This window comes from Lepus europaeus, chromosome 15 (genome assembly GCF_033115175.1).
Source record: "Lepus europaeus isolate LE1 chromosome 15, mLepTim1.pri, whole genome shotgun sequence".
Classification (NCBI taxonomy): domain Eukaryota; kingdom Metazoa; phylum Chordata; class Mammalia; order Lagomorpha; family Leporidae; genus Lepus; species Lepus europaeus.
Genome location: NC_084841.1, coordinates 78458582 through 78475448, shown reverse-complemented (window position 1 = coordinate 78475448; position 16867 = coordinate 78458582). Strand labels below are relative to the sequence as shown.

At 40.2% G+C, this 16867-nt stretch overlaps 1 protein-coding gene across 5 annotated transcripts in view; it reads right to left on the bottom strand.

The window, feature by feature from the left end:
* Positions 1 to 16867, bottom strand: part of MCTP1 (multiple C2 and transmembrane domain containing 1) — a 614838-nt gene that overhangs the window by 200106 nt on the left and 397865 nt on the right. For all 5 annotated transcript variants that reach the window (XM_062212394.1, XM_062212396.1, XM_062212397.1 and 2 more), the window contains 2 exons: positions 12865 to 13035; positions 8296 to 8426 (listed from right to left, as the gene is read on the bottom strand). In XM_062212394.1, coding sequence (XP_062068378.1) covers positions 8296 to 8426; positions 12865 to 13035 — 302 coding nt within the window. The remainder of the gene's footprint in view (positions 1 to 8295; positions 8427 to 12864; positions 13036 to 16867) is intronic.

The following is a 16867-nucleotide window of genomic DNA, read 5'->3' as shown; positions in this document are numbered from 1 at the left end:
AAGTGGTTAGATTGCTTTCTAACATCCACTTAGCTGAGTTATGTATCAATTCATTCATTAACTATTTATCAAGTGCCTACGCATGTGATCCTCTGATGGATATGGGGGATTCAGTCCCTTTTAAACCTTCTGGTTTCTTAGATCCCAATTTCTAAACCTACCACAGACTGTTGCTTTGAACAAGTTATTGGCTTCACAGTCCATGGCCAGTTCAGGACACTGAAATTTTAATAAACCTTAATTATTCATTGGTGTTGTGATATTAAGCAGTCATTTAAACTCTTTTTGCTTTAGCTTTTTTCATTTCTCCAATGGAAGGGATTTTTTGAATGTCTTCTTTTAGCATAGTGCTTTAAGAACACAGGACTAATAGATTAAAAAGTACTTTGAAAAGTTGAAAGTACTATGTACATAAATATAATATCTGGTTATATGATCACATTTGCCTTTGTTTGAAATGGGAGAACTTAACCTACACTGAACTCAACTCATCAATCCATCAACAGATGAATCAAAGCAGACTAAAAACTTTGGGAGATTTCAGGGTTACTTTCCCTCAGCCTACAAATTGGGAAATGACAGCTTAGAGAAATTCAGTGAAGGCAAGAACTTGAATCACGTTTCCCGACTTTCATATCACAGCTTGAAGTTCTTTGCACTTAAAAAAAAAAAGCCACTATATGCATTTGAATTATTTAACTGCATGAAAGGAATATTAGTCATCTTTAGTGGCATTTCTCAGAGTTCTTATCACCTTCTTCCCCCCTGCCTTTCCATCTGCCTTCTCCGACCCCGTGGCCAACAACGTCTCTTCCCAGATGAAAGTCTTGTGATTAGCACCCTGGGTATCTATGTATGAGTCCCCTGGGTTACAGGAAGTAAAGGTTAGTGCTATTTGGAATTATTTTTAATTTAGAAACAGAAACCGAGCTTCATCAATATTTCACGTGTGCAATAATACAGGGGGCCCATGGGTGAAAAGTGTCACAGGCAGTCTGCAGGAATTTTGAGGGCAGATTAGGGGCCGCAAAACGTGCAGGGATTGACAGTGGCACCATTCTGGCGATACTTGTGCACTGAAATGCAGTTCATACAGAATCTGTTAAGGGGATTTAAGGATTATATAATCTAGTTTTAACTAAACTAATCCTCACAAAATGGACAATTGGCTTTAAAAGATCCCAGTAAAGGAGCTGTGGATTGAAGATAATGCTAATTGGACATGCACAAGTGAACAGCAATGATAAACAAGAATGTTCAGAAGCCACACTCTACTCCTACTTGAACTTGGTGGCAGCCACATTTTTGATTCACAAACCCATAGCAGTATAATCAGATCCAGTGAGAATTCAACAAAAACGGGCCCCAAATTCTCAAGTACTTATATTTCCAATAGAAATTTACACCTACTCTCTTTAACAGTGAACGTCTAAGTGTGTGCTATGTCTTAATTTATTAGTTAATGTTATTTTGAAGTCATCATTTGAAAATGACACTTTCAGAATAGGAAGATAAGTCTCTATAGATTTTCTTTAGGGGAGCTTTTTAATAATTATGTAAAATTTTATATATTTTTTAACCTAACAATAAAATTAATGAAGTATTTTGAGATTTCTTAATACAAGAGAACTACTTCATAGTTGTATAACTAAGAATGCATAACCTATTATAAAATCTTACACTGCAAATTCATGTGATACTTAACGCTTGCTGTTTATGTCTTTCTGTTGTCAGAAGTTGTTAGTGTTCAACTGTCTTTGGGAAAATGGCTTTAGCATCTTCTGTAAACCTGCAACACTCCCTGTTCATGGAATTCCATGTACCACATGGAATCCATATATATATATGAATATATATGTGTATATATATATATATATACACACACACACACACACATGAGACACACACAGAGACAGAGAGAGGACTACATGGAAACTGTCTTTGGAAAGTATGCCTATTATTTAATATATATTGTTGTGAGTATAAAATTATTGATAAAATCTTTAGAAGAATAGTAACTCATGAAAGAAAATGAATTAAAATCTCAAAACATTTGGTTTAAGCTGAGTTTATGAAAAACCAACACAAAAAATCAATGACAACCCCCATCTTTGAATATTGGTGCTCCTTCTCATGAACTAGTCCACTCAGCCTGTAGTAAGAAAAAATAATGAAATACAACGATTTCACAAGGAACTTCCTTCAGGTTCAGATTGCTGTCTTTGTGCTTTGCAAATTAATGATGTAGCAGGAGTGCCCCATTCTTGTTCACGTAGGCAGTCAGAGAAATCACTGTTGCTTTGGCAACACAAATAAAACAACATTCTGAATCAGGATTGATAGTGTGAAGGGCTTAGATGCATTGACCTGCAATCTTGAAGAAGTATTAACTTAGTTAAGAGCCAAAGTCAGCTTTCCTCATTTGCCCCAATAAACCTGAACACATATTCATGTGAATCTACACATTCCCCAATCTCTTCCCCTCAGCATTAAATCGTCATGGATTTTTAATCAGATTTTGCCAATTTAGAGAAAGTTTTTCTTACCACATATCACTGATAAAAGTGCTGCTGAAATTAAACTCTCTATTCAAGCTTAAATTAGAAGCACTTTGTTATCATGGGCAGTACCAATGCACAGGCCCCTGATAGTGTTGCAACAAATAAAGTGAGTAGCAATTCACCCATCTAAAATATATGTACCCCAAATCAATGCCACTTTACAGATAAACAAGCATTTTGCACACTAATGAATAATGCTATAAATCTTGCAATATTGGATTGCAAATAACTCCAAGTGAATAAAATTGCATGACATGGGATTTACTTATTCTGCACGTTCGTAAAGACAACTTGTTCTCTGACAGCACTCATTCTTGGCAATTTACCGCAGCTGTCAGCAGCCAATTTGTTCAGATTACTGCTCTGCATAAAAGTGTACCAATCATGAGGATTTATTAGCTGATCAGCGGGGAGGTGGCAGTCCATCTTGCCTGCCAAAATGCAGGTGATCAGAAAGTTAAACAATTACACACAGATTAGCATTATTTCACCTTCACTTGAAACGTGCAGTTCAGTGACAGGTGAAGTTTCTTGTTCAAATTTGCAGGATGGTGTCCATCACCCAGCTCAGCTTCCTGACTCCTTGGTGTTTTACTGAGCACTTAGTGGCTTCAGGAGAACACGCTGAACACAAGACCATGGTCAAGTGAGAGCGGGCTTGAGAGTCAGGAGGCCTGAGTGGGAAACTCAGATCCATCTCCCAGCTGCACGCTCACTAAGCAACCTCCTCATCTCCTTCAATCTCACTACCTCCATCTGCAACACTGGTTCAATGTGGTTACTCCTGAACGTTGAGATAATCTATGTAACAGTGCCTTGTAATGTGACATGTTAGGATTATCGTCTCTTCCCATTTGTCGTAAACTTACTTTTGTGCAAAATTTAACAAGCAGATAGTATTAACTCCTTAGATATAAACATGCTGAAAAAGCTATAATATGAGCAACTTAGTAAATGGGCAGGCTACTTTTTGCCCCAAATATACCTATCTAGAATTTTCTAAGTGTAAAGACTATTCACAGACTTTTATACTTTAGTTAATTCTCCTCTTTCACATTATGTCCAAAGAACTTTCCATGAAGACACTGAAACTTGATGCCTTGTTTCAGGTCTCTATTCATTTAAAGAAAGAAGAGACATGACTTCCAGCATTAAATCCGGAGGCAGAAAAAATTTCCTGAGCACCTACTGTGTGCCAGATACTTGCAGAAGTATTGAATGCTTCAATGGACAAAACGCTCGAACATTCCTGCCCTCACGGTGCTTACATCCTAGTTGGGGGAAGCCAATGGTAAGGTGAATAAGTGAAATGTAAAGTATCCCAAATGGTGGTTACTTTCATACAGAAAGAGAAATCCGGGAAAGGGCATGCCAGTAAAGTAAAGCTGGTTCAATTTCAAGCAGGCTGGGTACTGGTGCCTTTGTGTGTAGACCCATCCAGGCTGAAGAAGCAGGCAGGCAGATAAGCACCCGAGGGGACAGTGTTACAGATAGAGGGCGAGGTTCTGAGTGGGTAAGTGCTTGGTGTGCTCGAGGAACAGCAGGGGACAACGTGGCCAGAAGAGAGCGGGGGTGGGGGGGGGGAGAAAGGCACAAGGTCAAGGTCAACGCAGAATATGGCGGGCCTTGTCAGGGCTTTTGGTTTTAGCCAGATTACAATGGGAAACAGCTGAAGGATTTCGAGCAAAGGAGTTAAATTTTTTTTTAAAGACTTATTTATTTGAAAGGCAAAGATAGAGAAAGGGAGAGAAAGGGAGGGAGAGTGTGGGAGGAACAGAGAGACAGGGAGAGGGGGAAGAGACAAAGAAGTGTTCCATCCACTGGTTCATTCCCCAAATGACCACAATAGCCATGCCTGGGCCAGGCTGAAGGCAAGAGCTTGCAACTCCATCCAGGTCTCTCTCTGCGTGGCAGGAACCCAAATACCTGGACCATCACGCAGGCACATTAGCAAGAAGCTGGATTGGAAGTGGAGGCACAACTCAATCCCAGGCATTCTGATATGAGGTGAAGGCTTAATCTATTGTGCCACATTGTCCATATTTATGTTGATGAAACATACCTGGTGGTTACTCTGGAAACTGGTTGTGGTGGGAGAGAAAGAATGGCAGGAAGAAATGGCAGCTGTTGCTCTTGTCCACATGAAAGCTGATGAGGCTTAAATCAGAATTAATAATGGTAGAGATGCTGAAGGGGCAGCAAATGCTGAGGATGCTATGAAGGAAGCATTAGCAGGCTGCTGATAGAGTTGATCAGAGTGAGTGGAAAAAAGCCATCAAAAATTACTGCAAGATTTTTGTGTTAGCAGCAACAGAGCAGTCTGCGGAAAGAGCAGTCTCCGAGGGTGGTCAGAAGCTCAGCTTTGGAGATGCTAAGTTGAAGAAGCCGATCAGACGCTCAGGTGGCGATATCAAGGAGGCTGATGGACAGAGATATCTGGAATTGTGGGAAGAGCTATGGAGGGAGCTGCATGTTTGTGTTATCAACCTACAGAAGCCACAGAGACTGGATGGAAGAAGTAACCACAGGAGCAATACAGGCTGAGACTGATGCTGGGAAGAGCTCTAAAACTCCAAATAGGAGGGGATGAGAAAGGAGCATTCAATGAGCTGAGAGGACCTCAAGGAGAGGGTGGGGTCCTGGAAGCCAGGGAAACATGCATTAACAGTAACTCCCTCGCAACTGCTGGCTCAGGTCAGATGAAGGTTGAAACTGGTCTCTGACCTCAGCCCCCAGGTGCTCCCAGGTGACCCTGACAAGAGCAGTTTGGGTAGGCAGCGGGCATGACAGCCTGACCATGGGTTCAGCTGAGAATGGAAGTGAGTGAACATCCAGTGTTAATAGCTTTGTCTCAATCTTCCGGATATGCAGGTGGCTCTTACATTCACGGCCGGTCTTGTTTTTATTAAGCAAAGACAAACAAACCCCATCACTGAGTCTGCATTTACAAAACACATTTTAAAAAATCAATAATGTGTGACAGAAAGTGGAGAATAAAGTGGATGGTCATAAAGCCACAGCAGCATAAACCAGTCTCTAAAGGTAATTAGCCCATACAAGTGGTCTCAAATTTGGGATTCAGTGTAGACAGAACCCTTTAAAAGGTGTTATTAGGACACTGAAGGGATGGGATTACCCTCTATGGCCAATTTTAAATTTACTCAGCAGCCACCCATCAAATCCTGGAATGGTCTAGAATTTTTAAGGTATAATAGACATAGAATGGCGCAATGATAGGTTGCTAAGGAAGACAGAAGGTCACCAGGACAGTTTTACTCTTCTTTACTCTGAGAACTCAGATTTAATCGGAGGGAAGTCAGTTCTATACTAAGCTATTCTAGGAGCTTAGGAATTCTGTTGTAATCTGCATTATCTGCACTGTTGACATGCAACCTTCAAATAAATAAACACAACTTTCAAGCCACTTAGGGATAATGGTATGTTTGCCAGTGACAGGATGTGTTTAAAGCCCAATTGAACAAGCATAAAGTTAAGACAACTGGGGTTTCCGTGCTATCTGGACATCAAATAGATTTGAAACAAGGATGTCACCATAGTCATTTTCTTTGCCTACAACTGGCATCTTTGTTAAATCAGCAGACACGCCAGAGGTTTCTATCGCCCACCTTTGATGATCTCAAATCCAGTGGTAATTCCCTCTCTGTTGCTTTCAACCAATACTTGAGGGATGTAGCAAAAGTCATCTTGTCTACACCTGTGTGTACCCTTGTTTCTGACTCTAAAACTTGTAGGTTCAACTTGCTTTTAAAAGCAATTATGTTGAGCATATGAGAGGTCTTCAAAATATTTATAGACAATGCCTATTATGAAAAAATTATGTACGAATTTCAAACATTTTTGCACCAAAATAAATTGATCTTTTACTTTCATTTTTCTGTGAGCCGTTTGAAGTCCATCAAATAACCAGAAATGGGCTTCTTCTCTTTTTCCAAATTTCATGATCCCCTTTGAATTTCTGCCAGATACTTAGAGTAGCTCCTATGATCTCCTATTCAGCTCTTTGTCATGGTCCTCTCAAAATTTGCTAAAACAGAGGCAAAGCCTTAGAAATAAAGCGGAATGAGATAAACAGATATTCCTCTGCCAACCAGTTCTACCTGGGAGAAATGTGTAATATCATCAAGTAAGGTTGAGGGAAAGGACTTAACCAAATGGGCTAAGAAATTTTCATTCTTTGCAGATTGGAAAATTCTTCCCAAAGGAAAAACATATATAAAAAGATACCTGTCATTATGAAGAAAATAGAAAGTGAGGTAAGAAAGACTTTATTTAACACGTACTCAAATGTAAAAGAAGTCAGTATGTTTTACATCATAATCCTCTTCATTATTTTACATTATGAGACAGTTTGAATGTAATGTAATAAGATCAAGGGCATACGTTACACATGGCCCTCACCGTCATTACTGTGTGGTCATGAAACAAATCACTGTTGCTATATACTGTGAAAATGAATTAATCAGTCAAGGAACAGCTAGATATTGCCCCCCTTGAAAGAGCTAATGGCCTACTGGGGGAGATAGGATCACAAACACATAATCACAAGGAAATGCGTTTAATGTGTTAACAGATGTGCACTGCTACTTACTAGTGATAATCCCCAAAGAGAACATAATAAAAGTTAAAGAAAACCCTGAATATCGTGTTTACTAGAGGGGAGAAATGTGCAATGAAGGACTGCACTCTGAAAAGAACTGAGACAGAACAAAGCATTAATACAGTGGTGCTGTTCAGGTCTACCTTATGAGTAACACAGGAGAGGCTAACAGAAGCCAACCTTTAGTCTTTCACTCCGAAATCCTATGGTGGAAATGATTGCTTAAACATACATATCAGAATCATAAAAAATGAATGAATATGTTGAATTGGCTTCCTATTCTTACTTTTCAAGAGTAAAATTTCCTTTGCTATTAATACATATGAATTTTCTTCAGGTTGTACATTTAAAAGCTTAGAATTCATGTGAACACAATCAATCAATAATTTTTAAACTAATAAATTGTCCTGCTTTATTTTGATATTGGCTAGTTTCAAGGTGTTTTGCTACAAATGCACAAGTTTGACTATTGAAAAATATAAAAATAGGCTTTATAATAATAAAGCAAGTCAGATTCAAGTAATCCTACAAAAATAGTTTTGACTTTGTGGAGAAATATCACATAAGGTTGGAATACTTTCTTTGCTGCGTTATCAGATTTACATGTATCTGCTCCCTTACATGTTTCTTTTACTAAAACTTGGGAACTTTACAGATTTATGAACTCCTAAGAGATTATAAAGATTCCCTACCTTGTAGGGAGTTGTAGGAAATAATGCATTTCACGGTCTCAATATGCTTTATGAAAATAAATATGATCTGAGATCACTTTACCGACTGAATATGCTCTTTGTTCCATTAAGTGTCTCATATCAGATGAAATTCCTCCTTCTCAACTCCCATAACTTTTATGCACAATGTTTCTGACATCTGGGGAAAATTTCTGGGTAAGGGCTTGGGAGCGTCTGTGTCCATCCTCTGGTCAAAGACTGCCACCTACTGGCCAGTATTCAAATCTATTTGTCAGGTCAGTCCAGCATTGCCTTACTGGGGCAACATACTCACCTTCAAAATAATAAAGGCCATTTACAATAACGAAACTCAAAGCAAATATCCCTCAAAGCAAACAAAAATTGACCTCTCCAGGGTGAACCAATAATAACAAATGGCACAAACCTGCCAATGAAATCATCCCTTTTCCCAGCATCTTTGTCCCAGGCTGTGATATCAATGACACCTCCTCTTTCTTCATAGAGATGAAAGTCAAACTGTTCTCTCCACTGAGGATTCAAGGTTTTTGGCATGATCTGGAAAGCCAAAAGTCATTATTGTCTTAAGCAGTAGTACTCTTGTTAAAACATTTGGCTTGAGACACCATAAAACTTTAGGTACCATCTGGAAAAGCACATCACTGTGCTGTTTAAACAAGAATCCAGAAGTAACAGGAGGGAGCCCTTAGGCCTCCAGCACCATCACTATTGAAAACCTGAAAGGATGCTAAGGGATGTGACCTGAAAATCAAAAGGCAGCCCTTGCTCATCTTAAGTAGCAACTGAGAAGTGTGAATCAAACAGAAAAGGCAGACAGTCTATACATTAAGGAGCCACACAGATGCCGGCATTGATTCTACATAATCACAGCTAATGGATGAAGACATAACTCATTCTCAGACATCCCATCATGAAGGAAGGCGGGGATTCCCACAGCTTCCTTTATATCTTTATTTTTCCATACACAAACTGGAATCCTGAGCTGTGTACACAGAAAAGAGATAAGGAAGTTCAGAGAGAGCAGGAGGAACAAGCTAGTAGCATGGGGGCAGTCAGGAACTTTTACCTTGAAATGACAGCACTGACAGACTATCCTCACTGCATGTATAGAGGAACTAAGACTGGGTGTTAAGGTGACTCACCTAGGCTCAGTCTCTCTCAGGGCCCAGATCTTCAAGTCTTTGAGTAGGTTTTGGCACTGATCCCTCAAACTACGTGCAAAACATCTTTGTGCATTAATAAGTGACTATAGATATGTGAGTGTATACATGGGTATGTATGTGTGTGTATATATGAAACACTTTATATACATTATATGGGGATATGTATGTATGTGATATACACATACACACTTTAAAAGTGCATGGAAAATGGAAGCTTAAGGTAAGTTTATTTTGGTACAAAATTTGGAATCCATGCATAGCTTTTCTTTCTAAAATAATTTCGTATTATTTCATTTCGCTTGGAAGGCAGAGAGAGAGATGGACTCGGTGGGAGATATATTCTAACTATTAGATCATTCCCAAAAATGCCTGCATCAGTTGCAGGTTGGCCAAGGCTGAAGTCAGGAGCTTGGAACTCATTCTGGTTCTCCCCCTTGGGTAACAGGGATCCAAGAACTTGAGCCACATCTGCTATCTCCCAGGGTGCACATTAGCAAAAAGGTGGAATTGGGAGTGGAGCCAGCACTTGAATCCAGGCATTGTGCTATGGCTGGAGGGTGTCTCAGGTAGTGTCTTAACTGTTTGGCCAAAAACCCTCTTCCCCATAGTAATTCCATAACATGAATTTTCCATGGACGTTTTGTTCTCTCACCTGTATAGATTTCAAACTTTTTTGCACCCAAAAGACTTATCTTTGAATTTCATCTTCCATGAAGGTTTTCAAGTATTCTCACATATATTCTTCATACTGTATACACAAGAAATATACCCAAAATGCAATTTGTAGCTTAAAGTGTTCTGATCAGACACCTGGTATTATCAATAAACAGTGACTTCTACTGATGTGTTTAAAATCCCAATCACCACCGGGTTAAACACACTCCTACTTGTTTTCCTGTTCTTTCTTTTCAGCAGGAGGGCATGTACTAGTCTTTCTCTTTTTAATGCATGACAGACAGATACTCAGATGTAAAGAGTTTGGAAGCAATGAAGTATGCTATGCGCAAAGGTAATGAAAATGAATCAATTTTTAAAGTTCATAATCTGAAATTAATCAGTAATAGATCATGGAAAGAAAGAGCAAAGAGAGACACATGTCCATAGCCAGGCTCCATATTTTATACCTAAAGAGCACAACTATAAAAATAAGTAATGTTTTAAGTCTACGAGAACGTGGAAATGGTGTTATTTGAGAAAGGACAAGCTAGAAGTGGTCATAGGTACCTATTTTTGGAATCAGGAGCTACTCTGAAATTTGTTAAGCCCCAAGGCATGTGGCCCTGGATAAATGCTATGACGATTTAAATGTCTAAAATTGGGCTCAGATGAACCATGATGATATTTTGGGGGTGTAGTCTACCTTACTTATCTGGCCATAAACAGAAGAACTTTTCCCTTTTCTTTTTTAGGACTGTCTTTCCTATGTGATTTTGTTCTGGTCAGAAATGAAGCCATCCTTTCCACTGGGAACTCCATATCAGCCAGCTAGCAAGACTCACTGCCTGCTGGTGAGTCAGCTCTGCGGTGTTTCTAACTTCCTTAAGCACAGATGCAAACTTCTGGGGCCAGAAGGGACCCTGGCAGGCTATCCACCAACATTCCAAGAAAATGATGACACCAAGGTGAAGGGATTCCCATTACAATGGAATGTGACCTTTAATATCCAATGGATGGGGCCGGTGCTGTGGTGCAGTGGGTTAAAGCCCTAGCCTGCAGCGCTGGCATTCCATACGGGAGCCAATTTGAATCCCAGCTGCTCTTCTTTGGATCCAGCTCTCTGCCATGGCCTGGGAAAGCAGAAGATGGTCCAAGTCCTTGGTCCCCTGCACCCATGTGGGAGACCCAGAAGAAGCTCCTGGCTCCGGGCTTCAGATCAGCTTAGCTCAGGCCGTTGCAGTCATTTGGGGAGTGAACCAGAGGAATGGAAGATCTCTCTCTCTCTTCCTCTGGCTCTACCTCTCTGTGTAACTCTTTCAAATAAATAAAATAATTCTTTTAAAAAAATCCAATGGACACAATCAGTTATCTCTAAACACCAACTATACCAGTACAGAGGTCACAGTTGGATGATACACAGATATGACATGTGCCCAAAATATAGCTATTAATACTAAGGCCTTTACTAACTATTATTGTCTATCAATAATATAATATTATTTATTATCATACAGTCATGTAGCACATAACATTTTGGTCAATAATGCCTTGCAAATACACTGGTGGTCCCATATGATTACAATGGAGCAGAAATTCTTATCATTCAACACAGTATTCACGTGTTTGTGTGGTGTTGAAGTAAACAAACCTGCTACACTGTCAGTTGCATAAAAGTATAGCAATACAGCATAACACTTGACAATGAGCGCGAAAGACTATTTACTGGCATATGTACTCACTAGACAGTACTTTTAACCATTATTTTAGATTGTACTCTCTACTTGCAAAAGAAGTTTACTGTACAACAGCATGCTGTGTTATAGCACCAGAACCTCTCATATTTTGTGTATACTGTTGTCTCTCTCTCTCTTTTTAAGATTTTATTTATTTATTTGAGAGGTAGAGTTACAGACAGTGAGAGGAAGAGACAGAGGGAGAAGTCTTCCTTCAATTGGTTCACTCCCCAAATGGCTGCAACAGCCGGAGCTGCACTGATCCGAAGCCAGGAGCCAGGAGCTTCCTCCAGGTCTCCCACATGGGTTCAGGGGCCCAAGGGCTTGGGCCATCTTCTACTTCTTTCCCAGGCCATAGCAAAGTAGTGGATTGGAAGAGGAGCATCCAGGACTAGCACAGGCACCCAAATGGGATGCCAGTGCCACAGGTGGAGGATTAACCTACTGTGCCACAGTGCCGGCCCCTACTGTTGTCTCTTGATTGCATCTTTTTCTCTTGTACTTATTTAATCTCATGTTGTTTTGTTCATCCTAGCCCTAGAAGCAATAGACTGTATCGTCTATTTGTCTATCTATCTATCTATTTTCTACCCATATACACACCACATAGCCTTGCTATGTAGTAGGCTACACCATGTAGATTCATGTCAGTCAACACCTGTTAACTACTACTGTAACTGTCACTACATAACATTGTTGTTGCTACTTGTCTTTCCTTTTGGTCACTACCATTTGCTGAGTACTCATAGTGGGCAAGGAGTTCTTCTAAGCCCTGACATGAGTAACACGTATTCATTTAATCTCCATAACTTTGTTAGCTGGACATTATTTTAATTCTCATTTTTTTCAGGTGGGGAAGTTGAGGCATAGAGAGACTACGTTAACTCATCCTTGTAGCTGCAGCAGGAATTTGGCCCTTTGCTTCCTAAATCTGAAAACATGCCCTCTATATTGGTGTGAGTCAGGTTGAGCCAAATAGCTGCGAATAATGTACAAAGGCTTTTGGCATGTGCTATGAAATAGTGCTATTTCCACTATGATACCAGCACCATGTGTCATAGTCCTAACAGCTAACACTCATTGAGCTCCTTCAGAGCTCAACTATGCCCCTTCTGGGTCGTTGCTTCTTGTTCTTTTGAAAAATTCTCACAGGTGCGCTAAGAGACAGTTCTTACCGCGGCTCCCGTGTTACAGATGGAAACACTGAGACAGAGAAGTTAAGTAGTGTCCCCAAGGTCATCTGGCACATAAAGGAAGAAATGTAATGCAGTTGTCAGTCTTGATGCCCACTAGGACGTTCAGAAGAAGTTCTGCTAAGCATTTTAAAAAGTATCTAGTGCTTTTATCTCCCAGAGATTGGCTATTAATCTACTGTTGTCTTCCAAATAGAGACAGGAACACATAAAGATAACTGATGGCTACCTTGCTCTTGTACTTCTGATGCCCAAGCCGGAACTTCACATAGGGATCACTCAGCCCGTTGGCGTCCATGGCCTTCAGATCTCGCCCCTCGATCAAGGTGATGCTGACGATTCCTCTCCAAAGGTGCGATTTTCTGTGTAGGTCTGACAGACGTAAACTTTGGGTCTGAAACTTTGGGCAAAGGGAAACCGAGTGAGGTTATTGTGCTTGAAACCCAAATACCTCGTGTGGTATTATCCTTTCCCTTGTTGTCTTAGAACTTTTTTCAAACAATGACAGTTATAATTTTAGGTAAAGATTTATGGAGTATTACTCATTAATTATAGAATTATTAACAAATTAGGAAATTATCTCATGACGTGTCTGTTGTGTTCAAGGGCTGAGTGCTCAGACATTCTGGCTTTTTACTTCTTAATATTACAACATGTAGATACTTCAAGAAAATCAGGGAATATTTTCATGTGCATTAAACATGCCTGTGTCTATATATATATATTTATATATAAGTATTACAAATATGAAAGGCCTCATCCACACTGATATTTAATTTTTAATTATTGATGGTTATTGAAGGTTTTTCTTTTTCATGTTACACATGGATTTTACAGGTGGTTTTTAGCTGTAAGGTTAGTTGTGATTTTTATTTGGATACTTTGAGAATTTTTTGCCATGCTAGTAGAAAATTGAGTTTTAGCTCACAAGAGAACTATTTAAGTGCCACAGAACAGAAAACAAAATCAATGTGCCAACCAAAGATGTCTTCCTTATGTCTGAAATTCACATCATAAATACTTGCGATTATTTTAAAATTATATTATGTGACTTATATTGGCAAGGTTATGTCCAAATTTACTTCCATTTACTCCAGTACTTGAACCTCTTCTTTAATGATTTTTATTATATACAATTCTAAATCACACTGTTGAACTAGATGAACAAAATCAGAATTTTAAAAAATTATGTCTTCTAAAAATGGCCATATCATCTCTTTGAATCAAATACCATGTAAAACAAGCCAGAGAAAGTAGCTAAATATTAAAAGGGTTTAAATCTGGTTTCAACACTAAGCAATACTATAAAATTATTGTTTCTTATAGTATCAAAAATATTCCTTCTATTTACAGTCATTTCATGAAGATACCCTCAACCTCAAGACACCAGCCTTCTAAATTTTGGGTTGGCCGCGCCTTCTACCTAATCCCTTCTAGCTAACATTCTAGAGCTACAGCTTTATGACCCTTGTGTCTCTCCCCTCCGTCTTTGACTTCCTCCCTCTTCCATTTTACAATAATGCCACATCCATTTTATCTGTCATCATCAAAAAGTCATGCCTTCCAGGGTATCTTTATAAGGAAAATAAAAACCAGACCCTTCAAAGATAATCTTTTTTGATATATTTGCACATTCCAACTGAATTCTTTCTAAATCACATTGCCTATTTCACTGCCTTATTGGACTGGATAGTCTTGGACATTGCTATGGTAAGGGTTCAGCTTCATAAACATCAACACAGCACTTGGTCTCCGCACCCCACACCTCTGTGAGCTCTGTGACTAGGTTCCGCAGTACTGGGAAGGGCTTGTGGGGCACCTACAAGTTCCATCCGATTCCACGCCCACTTCAACTAGAACCCTCTGCTCCTATCTGTTCCATATACAGGCACAGACTTTCAAGAATGGACTTTGTTACAACAAAGGCTTCTCAGATTAAAATAATTCTTTAGCACTTGTAGCATTAGTGATCGTCAGGTTTGTGTTTTTGTTTTACTTCCAAGAGTTCACACTGCGTATGATTATGTAATACAGCAATATATTTTGGTGTGTGATTGATTGGTGGACTGGTTTACCCACTTCTGTGGCTGTTGAAACTGCCTTTTTTTTTTTTTTTTTTGACAGGCAGAGTGGACAGTGAGAGAGAGAGACAGAGAGAAAGGTCTTCCTTTTGCCGCTGGTTCACCCTCCAATGGCCGCCGCGGCCGGCACCACGCTGATCCGAAGCCAGGAGCCAGGTGCTTCTCCTGGTCTCCCATGGGGTGCAGGGCCCAAGCACTTGGGCCATCCTCCACTGCCTTCCCGGGCCACAGCAGAGAGCTGGTCTGGAAGAGGGGCAACCGGGACAGAATCTGGCGCCCCAACCGGGGATAGAACCCGGTGTGCCAGCGCCGCAAGGTGGAGGATTATCCTATTGAGCCGTGGCGCCGGCCTGAAACTGCCTTTAACAGCAGACTTTAGAGAATCAGGCTCTATGCACTGGATCTGTAACTTCTGTTAAGGAATATAAGTGGCAAAGGAGGAAAAAAATGACAAGAAATGCTGTGCGAAAAATGATAATCTCAGGAAAGAACAAGTTGTTAAAAATTGTCCATTTATACAAAGCTTTAGCATGTTGAAAGTGTGTGTACATACATTGCATCATTTGGTTTCCACTAAAATCTTATGAAGCAGGAAAGCAAGGGCCCTTAACCACATTTTACTGATGAGGAATTTAAGATTCATACTCATAAATGGTGAGCATGGGACCAGAACCCCGGTATTTCTGGCTTTTACTCCTGAGCGTCTCCCAAGATAGGTGTTGAGGGCACAGGCTCTCCTGAAGGTTGAAAGGCAATCATGATTTACATGAATGCTGCCACAGGGTCCTCTCCAGACAAGTGGGTTGATTACAGGTGAAATGATGTTCCACTGCAGATCCTCTTTCATGGCTAATTCATGAAATCGCCTCAAGTTGTCTATTAGATGAGTGCATGCATTTATATTTACGAGGTCACAGCTTGTTGAAGCTTCACACCATTTTTCATGAACTCCGTAGAGGCAGGTAGTGGCACCCAGCACGCTGGCAAGCAGCAGTCCTAAGTTCTAATTGGATACATTCAAAACTTTTTGCCACGTCACCAGAAAACCGTGGTTTTTAGTTTACACGAGCACTGCTGTAGTACCACAGAACAGAAAACAAATCAGTAACACTACGTTAGTTCCTGAATAGAATCAGGTCTGAAACCTTTCCTTGCTTGCTCCACCTCTCAAAAAAAAAATTTTTTTTTTAACATAAAACTTGACCTACAGAGTGACAGGAAAGCATACTATCCATGGGATCCATCAAACTTTCACAGAAATAAAATGAACTTCATGGAGTCTGTGCTGACATTCGTTGTTATAACACACTGTGACGGTTCATATTATGTGTCTACTGGTTGGAACTGAGTTACGCTTAGACACCTGGAGAAGCATTATTCTGGTTGTGTCTGTAAGGTTGCTTCGAAGCGCGGTGAGCTCGTGAGTCTGAGTTGACCAGGTAGGCTATCCTGGCCCCATGTGTGTGGGCATCAACCTTTGAAGAGGACAAACACAAAACATGAACAGGTCTATTCCCATGGGAGCTGGGACACGTGGGACTCCAGGCTTGCTGGCCTTTGGATGCCAGGCTTACCCCAACGGCCTCTGTGCTGGTGCTCAGGCTGTGGGTCCCCAAATGAGAGTTCCTCCTTTGGCCTCCCCATTCTGAGGCCTCACACATGGAGTGAGCCATGCTGCCAGCACTCCGGGGTCTCCAGTCTACAGGCCATGTGTTGTGGGATTTCTCAACAGCCATAAAGGGGTAAGCCAACTCCCTGGTATGTCCTCTTTGATGTACCTATGCACCTATCCTCTAGCACTTGTCTCTAGAGCCCCAACTCATGCACGTGCTTTGGCATAAAACAATGTTGGAAATTGAGGGGGAGGAGATAGTATTTTTTTTTTGCCAGGATAGGGCAAATAGCTTTGGGAATTTAGGTGGAAAATGTGAGAATTTAGGAAAATGGAGTTATAAAGACGTACTCATTGGATAAGTTAAGTGATTTTTTTTCTTCTTCCAATCATATTTCTTCAAAATCACAATTCCCTAAAAAGAAACTCCACAATTTAGCTGTGGAATTTATCAAATGCACAGTCATGAGACAAGTCTAAGTATGAAGAGTGGAAACTTGAAAGGTAAAAGCAGAGGACATGAACTTAGGCTATCAACA